At 36.8% G+C, this 21,496-nt stretch overlaps 3 protein-coding genes across 3 annotated transcripts; all 3 read left to right on the top strand.

Annotated features, from left to right (window-relative positions):
- Window positions 1-279: 279 nt before the first annotated feature.
- LOC126606818 (uncharacterized) lies at window positions 280-3,126 on the top strand. Its single transcript, XM_050274205.1, has 4 exons — window positions 280-370; window positions 446-607; window positions 872-1,327; window positions 2,794-3,126. Exons 1-3 carry the CDS (start codon window positions 296-298, stop codon window positions 1,313-1,315), a joined length of 681 nt encoding a protein of 226 aa, XP_050130162.1. The 5' UTR covers window positions 280-295; the 3' UTR covers window positions 1,316-1,327; window positions 2,794-3,126.
- Window positions 3,127-7,881: 4,755 nt separating this feature from the next.
- Window positions 7,882-8,964, top strand: LOC126606819 (transcription factor bHLH147-like). Its single transcript, XM_050274206.1, has one exon. It carries the CDS (start codon window positions 8,150-8,152, stop codon window positions 8,804-8,806), a length of 657 nt encoding a protein of 218 aa, XP_050130163.1. The 5' UTR covers window positions 7,882-8,149; the 3' UTR covers window positions 8,807-8,964.
- A 9,069-nt stretch (window positions 8,965-18,033) lies between these two features.
- Window positions 18,034-21,205, top strand: LOC126606820 (prefoldin subunit 3-like). Its single transcript, XM_050274207.1, has 6 exons — window positions 18,034-18,314; window positions 18,540-18,597; window positions 19,137-19,208; window positions 20,309-20,428; window positions 20,511-20,612; window positions 20,835-21,205. The coding sequence occupies exons 1-6, from the start codon at window positions 18,169-18,171 to the stop codon at window positions 20,907-20,909; spliced, it is 573 nt and encodes a 190-aa protein (XP_050130164.1). The 5' UTR covers window positions 18,034-18,168; the 3' UTR covers window positions 20,910-21,205.
- The last annotated feature ends 291 nt before the right edge of the window (window positions 21,206-21,496 follow it).

Here is a 21,496-nt window from a genome sequence, read left to right as displayed (position 1 = left end):
GATAACGGGTGTGACACAACACAACCCGTTAAGATAACAGGTGTTACACGAACACGACAGACACGACCCGTTTGCTAGGCCTTGATACTAGGGTTTAATTGTAGTATGTGGGTCTATTGATAAATTTGATTTTTATTATTAATTTCATTTTGTACTTAATAGTAATTATGCAATAGGATAAAATGGATAATTAACATTTAAAATTTAAGTTGGATATAAAAAGATGTGGGTTTAAATAAAAATTCCCAAATTAAAACTCATTTATCTCCCGCCAAGCAAACGAACCAGAAAAAAAATGAGAGAGAACCAAACACCGCTCAAGGACCAATCCCGACCTGCAAAGCTCGTGACTCCCGTTCCCAAGAAGAAGGTACGATTTCGAAACCTTCCTCATCTGAACGTTCGATTTCGATCGACATTTCTCATCCTCCGAGCTCTCTGGCAGATTCCGAAGAAGAGCTTGAACACCGTCTTTTCCGCAGTTTCCGAAGACGAACCGGTGGAGAATTTCAAGCTTTCAGTCGATTACACTCCTGTTTCTGCGAATTCCAATGTTTCAGTGGATTTCACTCCTAGTTCTGTGATTTCTGATGTGGATTTCACCGAGGTCAGTTTCATTTTCAATCCGATTGTTTGAAATTTCGCGCTGTATATTTCAAATCCGACTTTCGTTTGGATTTATCGGTTTTATTTCTCTTGATTGCTTATGATTTTTAGCTCAGATCGACTGGATTTGAATCGATCTTAATGTGACTGTTTGGTTACTGAGACAATGTTGGAATGAAATGATATATCTAAAATTGCTGTTTGGTTTGAAATCGACTTTGTGACTGTGATTGTGACGATTTCAATTGTGTATTTTATCGTTTAGAGTCTGATGCTGATGCCGGATCCACCTTTTTCGGCTTCATCAGAGACATTGTTTCAGTCTGATCTCTCACTGTCTCCGGAGGCTAGTGTTAATAAGGATGGACCGGGCAATGTCTCTCTGAGTACTGGTAAATCGTGCGAATTTGATGGATCGAACTTTGGTTCTGTGGAGGCTGACATTGTAGCGAGATTTCTCAGGCAAGCACGGACTCAGGTCTTGAATTCTGAGCTGGATACTAAATCTAAGAAGATTCTGGATGCACTGGTTGAGATTGTCATAGAGGAGCTCCACACTTCGCCTGCAGAGAGGGACCGGGTTGCTGAACTTCTGTCGGCAAAAGCTTACATAACGATGGCGTGTTTCCTGTTCTGGATCATTGCATTGGCGGTATGGGTGTTCAGCTCTGGAGGCCGAAGCACTTTCCATGGACCTCTGCCTACTTGATCAACTTGAGCAGTAAGACCTTTGTCTTGTTCTTGGTATTATGCTCATGGTTGTGGAATTGCACAGTTCACAATGGATGGTTTTATCAATTATCTGAAAGATTGGTTTTGTGTACATATCTATGCTCGTGGTGTTTGCTTGTGACTAGTGAGAATTTGATTGAAACTGGCTTTAGTATGTGGATTATTTTTGTGTACACAATTATGCTCATGGCTTTAGTATGGATAGTTATTCACTCCAATCCGATCCTAGTCACCAAACGAGCCCCAAATGTAACTTCAATCAAATCTTTGTAATTTTGTGTTATGTGACTTTCACTTTCAGCATGCCAAACTCCATTAGTTTGTAACTTTGTCAATAGAGATCTTCTAGTAATTGGATTGGACCCTTTCTACTCATTTTACAAGGGCATTTTTGAGCCTCTCTGTTGTGCAATTCTTGTTTCTTTCTTTTGGCACACAGGAACAGGTAAAATGCCCACATTTTAATTTTGTGTACTGGGTTGGGCCCAGATTTTGGCCCATGGTCCACATTTGTGCAATTGTCAATGCATTGGAGAGGACAGTGATGCCCTAATACAAGTTCATTTAGGTTGATGCTTACATTGCATGGAAATAAAACTCCTGTTATGAGCATCTGATTTTCCTTGTCTGGAAAATCATTCTGAAAACTAGTTTCGACACCGTGCTTCTGACGTCACATGTCCCTTATTGATTTAAATATGTGAGTTTGATCAAGGATTTTAGTCAAATAGTTCTTTCTGTCATCTAGAAGCAGTTATGTGTGCCCCAAAGATGAAATTCCACTATACTAAACATTTGAATCATCTCAGAAGATTATTGGTAATGCGAAAACCGGTTGCTTGAGCCTCCCGGTTTATCCACCAACTAGTTTGCTTAATTAATAATTTGTCATTCTGTTAGTACTGGGGTTTCATGATGCTCTTCAATTTGTCTGTTTAAATAGGCTGTTTATCCTTTTGTTTGCTTGCTCTCTACCTGTATCGACATATTTGGAAAAAAAGAGAGGTGGAGGATGTGTTGTTTGCTGATTTACTGTACCTGAATCTTAGCAAAACATTAAATACTGAAATTAGTCACACAAGAAAAAGATATATCCACTTGCTGAATTTGGAGTAGAACACATTCTTGAATGGTTTAACGATCATTGACCAACCCGTCTGGGTCGGTGATGACATGAGCAATGCAATCACACCATCTTAGAAAATCTGTTAAACTAATCAAACTATGATAGTAAGTTGAATTTCAATTGGAATACAGGGAAGAAAAATCAGTCAAACCTTAGGGGTCAAAGATTGTTCTAATTTACAGCACTAAACTATCTTAGGGAATAGATTAATGGAGGGGAGGTGAATGTTTAGACGACAGCTATAAGTTGGTTTTTTCAAAAGCATATCTTCCTTCAAGTTATTAATAATTTTCCTTTTAGGCCTAAGTGCTTTTATTTTATGGGATAAGGACACTGGAGAACAGGTGGAGGACGGGATAAGCGTCTACTGTGAGATCAACTTGCTGGAGCGAACCAATCAAATCGCGCCGACGAGTAGTCTGGACCAAAAGGTGAATGTCTTGTTTTTAATCTTGAAAATAATTTTTAGATTAATGATACAGTGAAAGAAGAAGAGAGCTAGCTGTACTTAAAAGCAAAGATTCTGGTTGGGTATAATACACAAAGGGAGAAGAGTTTGCTGTTGTTTAAACTTTAAAGTAGTGATTGGCATGATAAGAGGGAAAAACACTAAGAGCCACGGATGAAGATTCTGTGTTGCAATCATTGGTTTGGTCATGTTCTTCAATCTTCCCCTAAACAAATTTATCAAAACGCCAAAAACCTAGTTTAATCACATAGTAGGGCATATCTAGGTGCCCAATTAACATGCCACGAGTTTGCTTTTGTTTATTAGAATTCTATTACATCCATACTTATAGGAGAATAACTTACATCTATCAGATTTCTACCTCCGTCTCTCTGCATCTCACGTCATCTGATCAGTCACATTATGAGATATGTAGAGATAAGAGGCAAAAAATCCTTTAACAGACACCCGTACTTCTCTCTCTGCATCTTACACCACCACATGATAAGCCACATCTTGAAAGATATAAAAGGATGGGATACAAGACCTATTGGAGGTAAGTTTTTGCCCACTAGGTTCATGTCGTATTTGCTATAGAGATTAGAGATGTAAAAAAGAAGAAGATATTTATAGGGCTAGTTCGGTAGGGGATACCGAACCAAAAATGGCATACCAAATCTCGAACCAAATATTTTTAGTATTTCAAGATTTCCCGAAACTAAACCTGCATCAAAATCCAAATCATCTAGATTGAAATTGAAATCATTTGAACCTACATTAAAACCCCCAATTGAAATCAAAGAGAGTGACAATGAATTGGTGGTCGAGAGAGAGAGAAAGAGACAAAGTGAATAGATGGTTAGATGGACTTGCATCCTCCTCCTGACCTAAGCCCCCAATTCGAAACCCTAACCTTAATTCAAAACTTCACGCACACAGAGAATGGAGAGAATTAGTGGTGGGGGATGAAGTCGTGAGGTGTAGTGGTGGTCGAAGTGGAGAGAGTTCGTCGGAGTCAGATTGTGAGAGGGTAGGTGGCTGCTGAGCTTTGAATTCGAGAAGGAGAGACATATAGACAAAGAGAGTTTGAGACTGAGTGAACTTAAGGCTTGAAGGTTTGAGTCATTCAAACGAAGCCAAACTCATGGTGAAAATTGACGATGCTATCACCAGAGCCGCTGCCATTCCTGCAATGTGTTTTTCAGTGAAGGATGAGAAGTAGAGAGAGAGAGAGAGAGAGAAAGAGAGAGAGAGAGAGAGAGATCAGGGAGGTTAGTCGAGAGGGAGAGGTGAGTCACTTGTGTGATGTTACTGGATTCGAAGACGGCAAATAAGGAGGCGGAGAGAGATCGAGAGAAATCAGTGAGGATGAGAGAGTAGGGTGAGGTGAGGTGAGGTCGAGAGAGAGTGATTGAGTGAGGGTTTTATTTGGATTCAACGGTTGAGATTAAATCTCAACCAAATCCAACGGCTGTTACAATTCCAAATATATATTTAAAATCAAATAATATATATTTTTTATTTCGGTTCGGTTCCGGATTACTGAATGAATGAAAATGTGAGACCGTTTCCTGTACCAAAATTTCGGGATCAGTTCGGGATTTTTTTGGTTCAGTTTCAAGATTTTTTCAGTTCGGTTTGGAATTTTCAATATTTTTTTTCCATCCCTAGATATTTATGATCATACTTCACAACACACCACACCACCACAACCATCGGTCAGGATTCATTTCCAGAACCATTGATTTGAACCCATATTCACCATCACCTCCCAACCTTCATCTTTAATTTCTTAGGTTTTTCTGGTGCTTTTATTGTCCCCTCCTACTTTATTGTGCCTCAATTGTTTGATTGTGTCTGTCACAGGGGAGGCAATCCCTCTGGTGCATCATAATACCGCCTTGTGGTGGGTTTTTTAATCCTTCAAAAACACATTTTTAAGTTTCCTAGTACAATGCTCCTCAAAAGTGTTGGGATAAAACACATGCTAACCATGATTTTTGGTGAGAATTAGGATTAGGTTCATGATTAGCAGAACTTTAAGACATAAACTAAGCCCAAAATCATAAGTGATGCGCGCATCCAGACTTTCTTTTATCCCGTTGTCAGGTTGTCAACACTATTTCTCGTTTTAAAAAAAAATAATTAATTTTGGTTTATGTTATGATTTTGGACCAAATAATTGTTGTTAGATTTGGTATCGGAATATGTCTCCTGTGGTGTTCCTCCGAGTTGTGCCCGATGAAATGAACCTTGGATGGGATAATTTTGGATATTTTATTATTTTTATTTTTGTTATTATTGTTAATTTTTAATTTAGTTTAGGATTTAATAAGATTAGAGCTTAGAGAACATAGCTTATATATAAACAAATGATACCAATAGATAGTAACTATAACATTACTCTTATACAATTAAGACAAGATAGCATATGACTACTAGTGTCCTTCATAAAATAGGATTGTCTAGTTGTGTTTTGGTGCTTGTGTTCTGTCATTTATGAAATTTGCTATAGATGTGTTGAAAATTACCTCGAGTTACGATAAGTGCAAAAAAGTAAAATAGTTAAGTAAAGACTGAAAGTTTAGAGTAAACCCTTGTTCATTTAGCTATATTATTATTACCCTTATGCGAGGATTGTATTAGTATATAAGCCATAGATTAAACTAAACTAGTCCCTAGAGTTCTGGTTAAATTTCACATTACCAACGCCAAATGTTTTGCGTTTTGTTTTGTGATTCATCAAGTTCATCAACAAATAATTCAAAATCAATGATGAGATTTTGAGAGTGGTTTTGATTGAGATTTTGAGAGAATTGACCGTAAAAGGTAAAGTGAAACATTAACATCGATGACAGAACAAAGGGAGCTATTGTAATTATGAGTGAGCAATGTGTAATTTGACCATACTTTTTAGGAGCACACAATAGTTAACCTATAGGTTATGGAAGCCAAACCAAAAACAAAAGAGAGGGTTTTTCTTGTATTATAAGAAAATAAGGTGATTAGCGTGACCCCCTTTGATAATTAGGTCGCAAATTGCGATTATAGTATGAGAAATATCTTGTTTTAAAAGAGATAAAAACATTAATAAAAGAGAAGAAGGCCCGTTGGGAGGGGAAATGTGGAGGTGGAGCATAACCGTCCACACCTCAGAGGAGGAAAACTCCAAAAACCCCAACAAAAACAAAAACAAAAACAAAAGGCCTGGGAGGGATAGCAAAAGTGCCAGAGAAACCAACCAACCCACATTGCACATGCATTTCTCCTTTTTTTTATTTTTATCATTTCTTTTCTGGATCACAACCGTTCAACCCCTCCTCCCCCCAATAATCCAATGCACGGAATGAGAACAAAATATTTTATGTGGGGGCCCCCCGATCTGGTCAATTAGTGGAAGCCAACACCACCACCATCCATCCAATAAAATTGTTACAGTTAATTGGCCCCCCAATCCAAACCCCTTAATCTTAATCTTCATTTTTTAATCCTTAATCTATCTTTTCATGATGTATTAGTTAATGTTTGTTGGGTTAAGCTTCCACTTGAATCAAATTATGTTATTTGGTGGCTTTCCTTTTCATTGGCAGGTGTTGCTTCTCAGTAAAATTTTCCTCAACTAAACTTTGCTTTTTTCCTCTTAATTCTTTTTCTTTCTTTTTTTTTTCGTTACTACTTGACATTTTGACTTTTTAGTCAAAATTGTCTATAAAATTAACATAATTTTTTCACTTTGGTCTCTGAGATTGTCTATCGTCAATCATTATAATCTTTTCGTGAAAAATCTCATTAAATTGAGGGTATTTTGTCATATCAACTCATCCACTTGAACTAGTGGCTTCTTCAATATAAATCGCATAACATAATTTAATGGAGATTTTTCACAACATGATTAAAATGATTGACGCCAGTGGACAATCTCATGAGCCAATTCTATAATTTTAAATCTCAAAGATCAAAGTGAGGAGTTATACCAATCTCAGAAACTATTTTGGCTAAAAAGGCTCTTAGTTTTTCTTACATTTAAACGTTCATTAGGAAGATAAATAATTTAAGTTAACGTATATAGTTGTATGATTTTTATCGTTTTAGTTTAGATATGTTAAATTCAGGTAAAAGGTTTTATCGCAAAAAGGACAATGGCAAAACCTTGTTTGTCAAAGGGAGGTCATTTTGGTATGTCATGCAACTTTCAGTACATTATTTGGCAATGTATATAGCCTAGTAGGTTTAAGGGAACAAGATTGGACCTAAGCAAAGAAGGGGCAAAGGTTGATAACAATGCATAACTTATCAAATTTGTTGGTTTATGATAAACATACAGTATTCAACTTAAAACTGTGTTAATAGAAAGAAAAATAGTAGAGTTTTCGAGTACTTTTGTTTTCAGCCCACATCGTCATGTGAATTGAAACTAAACACGTGGTTTAATCAAATCCAGTCACATAAAACACATGTTGCCAAATTGAGTTAAAGATGCCTATTGTTTTATGTATAAGAGAATTTCCGTGTGCTTGACTACAAAATTAGAGAATAAAGATTAAAAAAGTATTCGGTTCATCTTTCCAAATTATAAAACAGCACACAATTCCATTCCACCCCTGGTAGGATGGTACTAAGGTAACACAGTTAGTAAAACTTCTTTCATAAGAATACTTTAGTAATGTTTAGACTTTATATTATGCAAGAAAATGAATTTTGAAAGGAAGAGTCATGAGAACATTTTATTATATTTCGCAAGTGATGAATTGTTTTGATGAATATCTTCTTTCTTTAATTCACTGTGTCGGAATCTTAAATCGTCATTCCTCCTCCTTAACGGTAAATTAAAATAGTAAGATCGGTGGTAATTAAAATCTTATAAACGACAATTTCCCAACAATAAATAGTGAGTGGGTTTGAAGGAAATGACGGATGCTGTCTTTCGATTCCTTTATAAGCCTCTTCCCACCGTTCCTCCTCTTCTTAATAGTCCTCCCTCCCTCCCTCCCTCCCTCCCTCCCTCTCTACTCTCTCCATCCCTCCCACTCTCCACCTCAAACAACCTCCGTTCCGTTCTCCTCTCTCTCGCTCTCTCTCTCTCTCTCTCTCTCTCTCTAAACACTCCAATCCCACTTCTCCGTTAGATTAACAGAAAACCAAATCCCCCTCCAAGAACATTCCAATTCCAATTCCAATTCCCATTCCTCCGTTAGATTCCGAATCCCCGTCCCCAATTAAAGAGAGAATCAAACCCCATGGCATCGACTCTGATTTCGAATCCCATAGCCACCTCCGATCGAGCTCGGGATTCTTCTAGAAGGAAAAAGAAGAAGAAAATCCAGCCCAAGCAGGACCACCTCCACCACCAAGAACCCGCCCACAGCCACGCCAAGTGGAAGTCCGAGGCCCAGCAGCACCTCTACTCCTCCAAGCTCCTCCACGCCCTCACCCAAGTCTCCATTAACTCGGCACCCGACTCCTCCACCGCCGCCGCCAACTCCTCCGCTTCCTCTTCCACCCCACGATGCGGCCGAGCCGTTCGCGAGGCCGCCGACAGAGTTCTCGCCGTCGCAGCTAAGGGTAAGACCCGCTGGAGCCGCGCCATTCTCACCAGCCGCCTTAAAATCAAGTTCCGTCAGCATAAACGGCAGAGATCCGCCGCGGCGTCGGGGAGCGGGTCGACCCGGCCCAAGAAACCCAAGTTCAGTGTCCACCGGCTGAAAGGGAAGGGCTTGCCGGCCGTGCAGAAGAAAGTACGGGTTCTGGGGCGGTTGGTTCCCGGTTGCCGGAAACAGCCGTTGCCGGTGATTCTAGATGAAGCGACTGATTACATCGCGGCTCTGGAGATGCAGGTCCGAGCCATGAGCCGGCTCACTCAGCTGCTCTCCGGTTCAACTTCCGGCTCCACTTGATTGGACGGCTTTGGCAAGTTGCCATTTGTCCGAATATCGATCAATCCTCTTTTTTTATTAATTTTTTTCTCTCTTTTTTCCATTTTTCCTTTTTCGCTCTCTGTGCAAGTAATTGTCATTTATCCTGTTAAATACGTTATGTCCTGCTCTTTTCTCTTTTTCTTTTTCCAGTAATTCTATTTCCATCCCAACACCACTAGTGGAAAAAAAAAACTGCAGAAATAACCGAATTACGCAAGTCCTCTATCACAGTAGTGCAGAAGAATGTTGCTCTTGCTTTACGACGGAAGTTGACAAAAAAAATATCCCAATTATTATTATTATTATTATTATGTATTTCTTTTTTAGGGTTTATCCTACTCCCCATTTTCATTCTTTTAGATTTAGGTACCATTCTGTGAAAAGAATAATCTTATTGTTACAAGTTGAACAAAACAACTTTCGCCCTAATCCAGAAGAACTAGAAATTAGAGCAACTTGAAGATATGGGGATGACTAATTTTCTCTTGATTTAGTGGCATTTATAAGAATTTGAGAATTCAATTGGCAATTCGTAGAGACTCAATATTTCTTTTAAGCAATCTTAGTAAATATTATTTAGACGCACAAAAACACGTACTATGAATTTTATATACAATGATAATGTCCACTAATATTATAAAGTATGTGAGCTCAAGTTCATGTTCTCTCACACGTATTACCAACATGTGGGCGGCTCTTATTCGGTGACATGTGTGCATGTGATATGGCTGTGTTTGTCACATTTATTACTTACTTTGATATCACGTTATAATATAATTATCTATTCGTTATCAATTGGTTTTAAGCTGAAATCTACAATAATATTTGGGGTTGGTTTGGACACGATTGACCACTTGCAAGTTTGGGGACAACACACGTTGTAAGCACCTATAATGACAAGACCTTTTTGAATGTCGTGGGGAATAGGAGAGGGGCACTTTAAACATGTTAGGAAATGTACAAGGGAATGAATATAGTCTGGGATTTGGGTCATACATTATATCTCACTGACCTAAATGCTTACTACTGTACTAGGACTGTAGTAAAAAGAGTGGGGGTAGAAGCAAAGCAACCTGCCGAAAGTGCCAATATAATTGAAGAACTGAGGAAGGAGGCACAACTTTTTATTGTGTTTCGGAATATCGGATTTTCTGTTTTCCTTTTTCTTTTAATTTAATTAAGACTTAACTATTTAAAAAATTGAAGTATCTGATACTCCGGAGCATCGTAAAATGGCTGAGAAAGCGGAGGTGATGGGTTGAATGACAATGTATATGCATGTGGGTTTGTCGTCGTCCCCACGGGACAAGAGCACACTAGTCCCCATTTTGGGCGATCGGTGGTTCTGTCTGTGCCCCCTTGTGTGGTCACCTGCCCTGCTTCACTGGGGAAACATTTTTTCGTTAACACAGTTGGGGACAAAACTCCCATTCATCACTCCCAATCCCCCGCCACGTGTCCCTGTTCTCACTCCACACAGAGAGAGAGAGAGAGAGAGAGAGAGAGAGAGAGAGAGAGGAAGGGTTCTTCAACACACACGGGTGTTTGGGTATCATCGCTATCAGTGGGATTGGATTAGGGGTTTTGATGATTGGATTGGACTAGGGGTTTTGATGATTGGATGGGATCGGATCGGATCGGTTGGGGCAGGAGTGTAATAATATAATTTAAAAGGGACCACATGCATCACAACAATTGCTTATAGGTAATGTTATTCACACATGTTTTTTTATTTTTCACACAATTTTTTTAATTTTCGATCATCATATGAATTGAAGAAAATTAATAAAATTATGTGAAAGACAAAAAACGAATGCATGCATGAATAGCACTACTCTTGCAGGCTCAGGGGTTTGAAAATGAAAATGAAGAGTGTGAGGGGGGAGAGAGGGAGAGAGAGAGAGAGAGAGGAGCAGAGCAGAGGAGAGGAAAGAGCGCACATGGTGGCATTGATTCAATTGGCATACAAACACCAGACTACACATGCAACCCATGTGCATTATTTAATCCACTTAGTCCTTTCTCATATATATATATATATATATCAGTTTTACTCTGGTAGCAACGATATATCGTCAATTATATCAATTGTGCGTGAATTGAATAGTTGTGACGTTAGATTATCAATAATATCAACAATATATCTAATCATATCAATTTTAGTAACTGTCTTTATTGATGAGTTGAAAATTTCAATTTTAAGGACAATTGACATGTTATGGTTTTTGAACGTTGATAATACATCGATAATCTCATTTGTCGAAGCAAACCTAACATTGACATCTTTCGAAGGTGATTAATATCAACTCTGAATAGTTGTAAGGTTAAAGTATCAATAATACCAATTGCATAGTCATCTATCAAAAAGTGCATTTAAGCACATACGTATCCTTGTTTACTCAAAAGTTTTGCACCACAAATGTTTCGAGAAGTAATCTTATGTAAAGGACGTACAATAGCTAGTCTACTATTTCTTCAGTACCTAGGCACCGAGTGTCGTTGCACACTTAGATGTTGAATTTGATCTAACAACTTAAAATCGGTGGGAGATTGTACTATAAATGAGATACCTACAAGCACACAAATCGTTGGATTTTGATCTAATAACTTAAACCCAATTACTCTCCATTTAATACATTCTACAAGTGGTATGATTTCATATTGATGATGAACCTTAAAATTATCATGGTGTTTAATGAGAGCTGAGGAAGCATTTGTAAACAGTCCGACATTCAACAGCAAATTGCCCTTGTTGTTAAGTTTAAAGGTTTTCCCACCAAATGCACCAATCTGCTCATGCATTTGACAACATTTGGTTTCAGATGATTATCAACAACACAATGTTTTGTTTTCCTTGTCACGTTATATGGAGAAGATTGTCATTGTGATCATAGTGTTACTAATTCTTAAATTATAATATGAGTGGATGAGAATATGTGTTTTAAAGTATATAATTAATACATAAATTATGTGTTATAATATTGTGGGTTTGACATCACGTGACATATATTAATGTAATTTTGGGGTTACATTCACAATTGTAGATATATCGGATATGATTGATGAAAACGCCCAGTGCATAAAAATTACAAGATACACATCTAATTTTACAACCGGAGTAAGAGGCTTGTTACTCAACTAGTTAAGAACATTTACTCGTAAACTCGAGATCATGCGCTAGATTTATATATTGTTTATATCCAACAAAGAAACAATTGAGAAAAAAATCCTCAACTTTGATTCTGATTCAATCATCTTTATATCTCCCCGAATACAAGACAAAAGAGCAGTTTGCAGATGGCGTACTAGCTAGCATGCATGCATATTATGAGTCCGACCCACTCAAAGATAATGACACGATTTAAATTAATATCCATACATGTTTACTTTGCCCAAACTCCATGAAATCTAATCATAAATCTATTGGGGGATGCCGCGGCTCCACAAAAGCATCATTTCATTAGTCGCAAGCATGTGACTCTCATAGCATTTACATCAATAGCACTGCCCAAGCATGCATGTTTGCTTTACATATATGTGTGTGTGTGTGTTGATTTTTACCATGAAATAGTGAATTTAATGAGTCTGCTTTAGAACAGTAAAGTCGATTGCTTCTGAAAGATATAACAAATGAGTTGCAGTACTGTATTGCATGCACTTGATTAATTTGTTTAATGTATATTCAGAGTTGGATAGATATGAAGTTCTTGGGCCAGTTAGCGTGGTAAACTAAGTTTGGTAGATAAATTTTTGTTCCAGCTATAAGTTATAGGAACAAATAACATTGTTTATATCTTCCACTAATTTTACTTAATTAATTAATTTCTTTTTTTTTTGTTACATTTTTATAGGAACAAATAAATCATGAAGACGAAACCCATTTGTTACATTTTCATACTATAAAGCATCACTAACCTTGAATTAACAAATATGCAACCCTAAATAAGTTCTAATGTGAAAATTGCATCTAATTCTCAACTCAGTGAAGCAACAGAAAAGAGGAAGGGGTGTTAGGTTGGTACTGTGGCAAAGATTATAAGAAGATATATATATATATATATATATATATATATAGTGGTACACATGAGGAAAATCATTAGTCGCATGTGACCTGTCAAGGCATAGACCAACAACATAGATCGGTATTACATTGCATCACCTTTTAATTTCTTCGACCATGTAAGCAACCAACCAACCACTCTCTCTCTCTCTCTCTCTCTCTCTCTCTCTCTCTCTCTCTCTCTCTCTCTCTCTCTCTCCATCTGACCCTTTTTGTGTAAATTAATATATATCTACTTTTTTCACTTGCGCCATGTGAGTAGAAAGGCCAGGAAAAAGAAAAGGACATGCATTTGAAAATCGTAAACTCCAGACTATTAAAAGTTGTTTAGACCACATGGAGGGGTCGCGGGTTTGTCTATTAAACTCCAAGAACAAATAAAGTAAAAGAGAAAAAGAAAAGGTCGTGGAGAAGATGGCAATTCCATATGATCAGCACTCACCACTATCTGTCCACAGAGAGAGAGAGAGAGAGAGAGAGAGAGAGAGAGAGAGAGAGAGAGAGAGAGAGAGAGAGTTGATTCATATGATAATCCCAACTGGGGTTATAGTGAAACAAATCAGGTTCGTCGTCTTGCATGGCGACAACTTCTCCTACCAGTGTCCATTGAGGTGAGGGCAACAATAGGGTTTTGAAGGTAGGAAACACGGTGGCCGCAGGGCCAACCATCTTATAAATAAATTTAGAGTTAAGAGTTTGTTGGATAACTATTTCGTTTTGGATAATGTTAGGGAGACTAAATTTATAGACTAAATTTTATAAACTAAATGACATATAAGTTGATGAGTGAATTATTACTTCAACGTTGATAAACGTGCTCATTTTCTATTGATGACACATTATTTAATTTGCAAATTTAGTTTACAAATTTAACCTTCCTAACATTACTTAAACTTTAAACTAAATTTTGTAAATCAAATAATGTGGTTGTTGATTATTGGATTATTATTTAATTATTGATTAACGTGCTTATTTATTATTAGTGACATATATCATTTGGTTTCCAAATTTAGTTTAAAATTTTGATCTCTGAAGCAACATCCTTTTGTTTTTAATTTTTACTTTTTATTATTGAGATATTATAAAAACAAACATATGCGGGAAATGAAAAATAAAGAAGAGTGGCAGGAACGTAGCTAATTAAACAAAAAAAGAATAATGAATGGAAACAAAAGTTTGAAAGTAAAATTAATTAAACTTAGTACTGTTTTTTGTTTTCATCTTGTACATTTCCTTACTTCTACCTCATTCTAATACAAATTTATAATCAAATAGTTATCAATCGGCTCCTAAAGTTTAAATATGTTGATCCCTTATATTGTAACGAGTGAAAAATGAAAACACAGAACATTGTTTAAGTTCATACAATTATTTCTTGGGATGTGATATCCACACACCCCTTTTTACTTTTCCCACATCTTTTTAGTTTTAGACCGTCGGATCGGATGAATTAAAGAAGATCAACGGACATAAATTAATAAGGGTGTGTGAGAAGTAAAAAGGGGTATGTGGATAACACACCCTTATTTATTCTAATATACGGTATGATTCTGCTACAATTTGAGTCACTTTTTTTATAGGTCTTTGAAAAGGGAAGGCCCTATATATGGTGACATGCACCAGGAATTGTGGAGTTGCTTTGCTTAGGTATTCAATCTAGGGTTATTTGGACCGCCAATTGATACCGGAATTATGAAAGGAACAAAACAAGAGAAGAATGTTCATATTATTCAACCGCATAGGGGCAGATGATTAATTAGCAAAAATATCCTAAATAGTAACTTCAATTATTGTATATGGGTTATAGAGGGCAATTTCATAGCATGTAGATCAGGGTTGGCCACATTAATAATACCGATCATAAAAATAAGCTCAAGTTGAGGAGAAAGATTTAAACAACACATGTACATTATCATTGTGGTGTCTTGTGTTGATAATATAAATATATATTTTATTTAACTTAACTTCATAATATTGACACAAAACGTCACGTTACGGGATTCCCGTATCATAGAAGTTGCTTCCCATGGTGAGAAGCTGGTTAATACTCTTCTTTTCGCTGATGTAGGGTTATATTTAGGTGACCCTTTATATTGTCATGTAGAGTTAGTAATTAATTAGATTAGACAAGTCTTTTGCTTTAGTGGGTGACAAGTTTTTTCACAAGCTTTCAAAGTTTTATCCATTCCGCTCAATCATGCAATGTACTGTAAACTGAAAACTGATCATGCGTGGCTTATGATTTGATCGATATTGAACGTGAAGAGGCCGGTTTGGCTTAACCTCTCAAAAGCTCATAATAATCACTGTACTGTTAAATTTCCGAGATTAGCAAACTAATGTGTGGTTTTAGACTTTGATTACTTTATGAATTATCACGGTATAGTTAATTAACTAATCTAAAAGAAAAATAGCCAACATGGTAAATGTCATTTGCTTTCGTAAATGGGGTGCATGCATCATGCATGCACGGATCTGCCAAATTGTTTTTTTACCTTCGGAGATGGATCGGGGACCAAGCTAGGCATGCACTAGCAGGCCAGTTCCGAGATTTTGATGGCTCTAGGCGAGCCATTGTTAGCCTTTCAATTCATAGATATTTCAATGCATAATGATCATATAATTTGTCTTTTTTATAATTAATTCTTAAGTATATTATCATGTCATCACAAGTGTGCGATACAGTGATTTAGGCACCTTGTCATAAAGATGAGGGGGCTCAGGAAACGATGGCAAATTTTTAAGAACTCTCATTTTATTAAATTATTCTTCAGTTGAAAAATATTTGGGCTGGAAATTTTGAGTTTAATTCATTCCTGCATATTGTAATCAAGTTCGCACGGTAATTAGTTGGAGAATCTGAATTCCACGGGGGTTGAGTCTCTGATTGTTTAGTTTACAAATATGTAGTGTTCTTCACACTCATTTTTATCGCTCACACATCCTTATTAATTTTGTCCATTATTCTTTTTCAATTTATTCGATCTTACGGTTATAAAGTAAGAGGGGTGTATAAAAAGTAAAAAGTTTTAACGAAACACTCATGGTACTGTTCACTTTTAACGAAAAATCATATTTTTACATTTTCTTGATACTATTCACTATATTTTTATTTGTCATTTTTCATTAAAATTAAAGTTTTTTTTTTGAAATTTTTGTTAATTTTTGTTTAGAAATATGAGTTTGTGTGGATTTGATGATTTTGATTCCAATAAAATATGGCTCCAACAATTATTAAACTCACACTATTCAAAAACACGTTTTTTAAGAATCATACGCAAGATAACCTAATTTCTACATTTATAAATTAAACTCATATAAACCGTTGTAAAAGGCGTTAATGAGGAGATAATTTAACCATCTCAACTCTCCAAAGGCTATATAAATCATTAGTATCTTTTTTTCTTTCTTCAGTTTCAGTTTTGTTTTGATGCTTCGATGACGCATAAACCAAGCCTATACACATTACATGCAACCACGCAGCCAACAAATGAAGATTCTACTGCGCAAAAATCATATGGTGCTCTAGAGTATACATTGAGCGTAGCAAAAAATTTTAACGGTTAAAATTTCAAATACTCCGAAGCATCATGAAAAATCCCTGTAATGCGTTGTGATTATCCAAGTGCCCTAGCCGCCGTTGACCAATACATATTATTGTTACGCAGTCTTCGTGCTGAGCCAAGTTTGAATAATATTTACTTGAAAGCTTTGTGAAAATTAGAAAGTAACAGCATTGTGGACATTGACAAGAGAGGAGGAGGACGACTTCCTAAATTTGAGGATCATGCATACATATGAATCCAATACTAGTGTCGCATTCTTGTTATCCCAAATTCATTCATATCGCATATGCATTGAATTTGATAAAAGATGGGAATGAATAATCTATCTTGTCTTAGATGCTTGGCAAAGCGTCAAGTATTAAGCCTATGGAGCTCATTCATTTGACCTTCACTTTCGTTCACTTGGAACCCTTCAAGTAGATTTTTTCACGTTGAAGTTTTTGTCACATTTGGCGAAATCAAACTCTTAACTTATCGACAAAAAAGGAAAAGTATAGTTGGGGTGGCTTGGATTGTATCCCATATGCAAGTTTTTTAAGGGAAAAAAATTTACATTTGCTCGATCTAGCATAAGTTATCCCACCATGCACTGACCTCTATCAAAGTTAGTCAGTCATCGACCGAGTATGTGTAAAGAAAAGAAAAGAAAAAACTTATTTTACATACTTGGCATTAGACCTGTAAATGGGTCGGATTTATTGGGTTTGGGTCGGGTCGAATCCGACCCGTTAAGTTAACGGGTCATCCGAACCCGACCCGTTTCACCTATTAACACCCCTTAACAATTATTATTATTTTTATTTTTTGTATAAAGTTTATTTTTTGTCATTAAGATTTTACTAAAATTACTAAAATATGCTCAACTAACGGGTGCTAACAGGTGTTAACGGGTCCTAACGGGTTGACCCAAAGTGACCCGTTATTTAACGGGTTGTTAACGGGTTCACCCGTTAATGACCCGACTCGTTAAGCATCCACCCAAATACAAATATTAACGGGTTGGATCGGGTCGGATTAACGGGTTGGGTCCAAAATGCCAGGCCTACTTGGCATGATGAAACCCTCGCAAAAATTTCTTTGTTCAGCCTTTGCCTATTATAATCCTAACTTTGTTCTCTCTCATAAATTGGGCTATGCATTTTAGTCATAGACTTGAGATTGGGGGAAGCCGAAAGTTCACCGCAAAAAGAAGTTTCGAAATTAGTTGAAATGAAAAATCCTAGTTGTTGAAATTATCACAATCAAACGTTGACAATAGTATCGATCAAATATTGATAACATATCAACAAAATCTCGAAAAATAATAATTCCAACCATTAAAATTTGTATTTTCATCGTTCAGCCAATTTTCCAATGAAGTTTGAAAGTGGAATATCTTTTGGGTGCTACACATGCAATAAGTGAGATGATTGGATGGAGTCCAATTGCCAATACTTATTGGACCCTAATAACGGGCTTGAGAAACATGAATTATGGACTTTTTGTTTACTACCATCGGCCCACACTGGACTCAAAGGTTGCAGGTTGCAGTCCAATAACACTTACCCTAAACTAAAGTGACGTCGTTTTAGTGTCCCTCCTGCATCTCTGCACTTGTTCTCAGCTCAGTCGAACTGCCGGAGCATCCACAAACAACTACAAGTCGTTTCTCTGTCTGTGAAATTGCGATCAGTCTGTGAGAGAGAGAGAGAGAGAGAGAGAGAGTGAGAGAGGCAATGGCTATGGCATCGTCATCATCGTCGTCGGCGGCGGTGACGGAGCGGAGAGGAATACCAGGAGCTCAGTTCGTAGAGGACGTGCAGACCTATCTCACTCAGTTAGGCCTTGATGTTAACTCTGCCCTTGCCTTTCTCCAAGAAAGGTATTGCCCATTTCGATTTATACCTTTTTCTATTAACCCTTTAAAATAATTTTGATTCTGTGATCTGATTTTTTATTCGTATGTTTTTAATTTGGATTGAAATATATGAAAAGAACGAATATTTCAGTAAAAAAAAAAAAAAGTTCCTTTTTTGCTTCAAGGAATAAAAACTGTTGGATGCTTGTTAATGTTTGTTTTTTCCCTGTTTGTGATTGGTGTCTGCAGACTTCAGCAATACAAATTGGTTGAAATGAAGCTTCAAGCTCAGCAGAGAGATCTTCAGGTTTGGTCAGCAAATCCCTTTTCTTTAGATCATAGCATTGTTTTATTCAATAAGTTAGAGTGGCTTGAGTGTTCATTGGAAAAGTACCCAACTACAAGTGATTATTAGGAAGTGTTTCAGCAGACTCAGCACCGTTGTATCTGACATAGTTTTTAGCCCATTTATAGTTTTCCGACGGTACTCATGAAATTGAACTTGGCATAGTAACATGTTGGAGTTTGCCTTTCGCCTAAGCTGTAGCTACAGGGTCCGAGTTTATGCGTAAAAATATAACCAAGTTTTCACAGTTAATTTGACTCCATTTTGATCACCCTCTTTAAGGATAAATTCTTGGTATGAGACAAAATGATTTTATTGGTTCTATCATATTATTTTACGTATACATGTTATGGAATTGTTTCACTCATGATGGTACCCGTAACTTAAGCATCTGACTAATTAGATTGACTCAACTATGTGCATATCAACTTTTGGTCTCCAACCTTTGGTTGCCTATGTATTGATATTGGATTGTGATTTTTTCTCATTTTGATTAACAGGCAAAGATTCCTGATATTGAGAAGTGCTTAGATGTTGTTGCTACTTTGCAAGCTAAGAAGGGTACTGGTGAGGTTTGTTTTTTTAGCACCCTTTTGCAGTAACAAATGTAATAGCATAAACTATCTCTATTTCAATGACATGTTTAACAGCATGATTTTCCCCCAATAACGTTCCCATTTATCTGTGAAGCATGTATCCTCAAACACATTTAGTTTCACTTGATTTATGACTTGAAGTTTCCTCTTATACCTGAGCATAGTTATGGCAAAAATTAAAGGGTTCCTTACAAATATTGCCCCTCAAAAAATCCTTGCATCCCACTGTTATAGCACCCGAACTGGTGTTGCACGATACTGAGAGTTTGTTTTCCCTATAATTTGATTCTTTAAGTGTTTCTTACTTAACATTATCAGTTGCCGTGGAGACTGGACTAATTAAGTTAAAATTAAGTACTGCTTATTTTCTTCTCCATTTCCGCTTTTCTTTCATTTCTTTCTTTCTTAGTGAGGGATCTCTCCTACCATATCTGTTTCATGACTTGTGTCCTTAAATCATTTTGTCTTCCTTACTGAGAAATATTTTCTGTTCCTTATTTCCTCCAAATAGGTGCTCTTGTGTAATTAACTTATGCCTATGCTATGTATGAGAGACATAGATAGGTTCTTATATATTTTGAGATCGGACTTGTGTTGCTTATACTTAAAGTGCTTTAGAGATATGTGTGTGTCTGTGTGTGCTTCAGATGGTGGTTGTGTGGGTGGATTGTGGAAGAGGAATGCTGTTTCTATACTTTTTGTAACCTGTAGTTAAAACTCAGATATCAGTATGGTAGATCCTGTGAGTCTTACTGAAATCCAAGATATTTAGCTCTAAAATTACAGAATGCCTTTGCAGTTTGCACTCTCCCTTGCAGTTGGGAATATAGTCATTCTAACAATTATTGTCCGAATAGTTGAAGCTGTAGTCATGGGTCATTAAACATGAAATGTGGGTATCTTGTCAGTTCACATGTTGATTATGTCAATTGATCACAAATGTAGAGTGCACTTCTTTTCCTGAAATATAAAGAATTTCAGCTTTAAATTAATATTTTGAGGTTTCTTTCCTCCGTTAGGGTGTTAGTTCAATCTAAGTGTTCTTAATTAGGTCCTTTTTCCTTGGGTCGACACAGGAACTTATTACAGATTTTGAGGTATCCGAAGGGATATATTCACAAGCTAGCATTGACGATACCGATTCAGTCTGTTTATGGCTGGGTGCGAACGTCATGTTGGAGTATTCTTGTGAAGAGGTATGCCACTTCTTATATTAGCTGTTTAATACTTTTGAGTTTAGGATGCGAGCATCAGTTCTTCTGTAATACTTTGATGCAGGCTACAGCTCTTCTACGAAAGAACTTAGACAATGCTAGAGCCAGTTTAGAAGTTCTTCTTGCTGATCTACAATTCTTGAGAGATCAAGTGACAATAACCCAGGTACTAAATTTGAAAGAATCAGTTTTTGGATTTATGCTTTCACGTCTTTTAGTTATTGGCATTAAAGTGTGTGAAATTTGCTAAAGTCTAAGGTCTATAATTGCACTAGAGGCTGAAGAAAGAAATTAATTCTGAAATTGTAATGCTTATATGCGTCTGTTTAGTAACCAACATATATTTCTTATTGCTGGTAATCGTGATGCTTTGACTACTATCAATCAGGTAACAATTGCTCGGGTGTACAACTGGGATGTTCATCAGCGCAGGATTCGACAATCTTCCCCCAAGGATTCATGAATTGAATTTTAACCACCACCAATTGGGAGTATGCTTCAATTCTAAACTCTAGTGACCGAATTGACCACCATCTATATATTTGCAAGAACTGTACTCTTTCTTCGTAGTCATGCTTCAAGTTCCGTATTTTGCTTCGTTAGAGAACATTTGTTTGTGGCAGAAGATGTTATATTATTAGGACCAGTTTTGGTACATCGATGGAATATTTATGCTTGTTCTGTAACGTGTGAAATCACTACAACTCTCGATTGATAGGGCATGCTTTGTTGTTAAATAGATATTCAGTTGTGTTTCAACCCGCGTCTCATTTTCTTGTTTGTTAACCAGTAGTTTAAGATGACTTCCAGCCAGTTATGGTCGTTCTATACAAGCGATACTGGGGAAAGGTCGAGACCTAACTCAAGACCCCGGTGCATAAGGTGAATACTCTTAACTAACTGATATTAATCCATGATTTAAATTTAAAACATTAGGATGGAAAATTATGTTATGGACCCACGGAAACTCCAATGTGAAAGAAGTTGGTCGGCAAACCCAAGCAGAAATTGAGGTGGTGTAACGCTGGTCTGTAGTGATGTCAGTGCACA

This window comes from Malus sylvestris, chromosome 16 (genome assembly GCF_916048215.2).
Source record: "Malus sylvestris chromosome 16, drMalSylv7.2, whole genome shotgun sequence".
Lineage (NCBI taxonomy): Eukaryota > Viridiplantae > Streptophyta > Magnoliopsida > Rosales > Rosaceae > Malus > Malus sylvestris.
This window is presented reverse-complemented; position numbering and strand designations above follow the sequence as displayed.

What these genes read in the sequence shown, in the direction of transcription:
- LOC126606819 (XM_050274206.1), top strand. Translation starts at nt 8,150, where the DNA reads ATGGCATCGACTCTGATTTCGAATCCCATAGCCACCTCCGATCGAGCT.
- LOC126606818 (XM_050274205.1), top strand. Translation starts at nt 296, where the DNA reads ATGAGAGAGAACCAAACACCGCTCAAGGACCAATCCCGACCTGCAAAG. An exon ending in CTCCCGTTCCCAAGAAGAAG is followed by an intron (nt 371 to 445) that starts GTACGATTTCGA and finishes GCTCTCTGGCAG; the next exon opens with ATTCCGAAGAAGAGCTTGAA. An exon ending in CTGATGTGGATTTCACCGAG is followed by an intron (nt 608 to 871) that starts GTCAGTTTCATT and finishes TTTATCGTTTAG; the next exon opens with AGTCTGATGCTGATGCCGGA.
- LOC126606820 (XM_050274207.1), top strand. Translation starts at nt 18,169, where the DNA reads ATGGCTATGGCATCGTCATCATCGTCGTCGGCGGCGGTGACGGAGCGG. An exon ending in CTTGCCTTTCTCCAAGAAAG is followed by an intron (nt 18,315 to 18,539) that starts GTATTGCCCATT and finishes TGGTGTCTGCAG; the next exon opens with ACTTCAGCAATACAAATTGG. An exon ending in TGGAGTATTCTTGTGAAGAG is followed by an intron (nt 20,429 to 20,510) that starts GTATGCCACTTC and finishes ACTTTGATGCAG; the next exon opens with GCTACAGCTCTTCTACGAAA.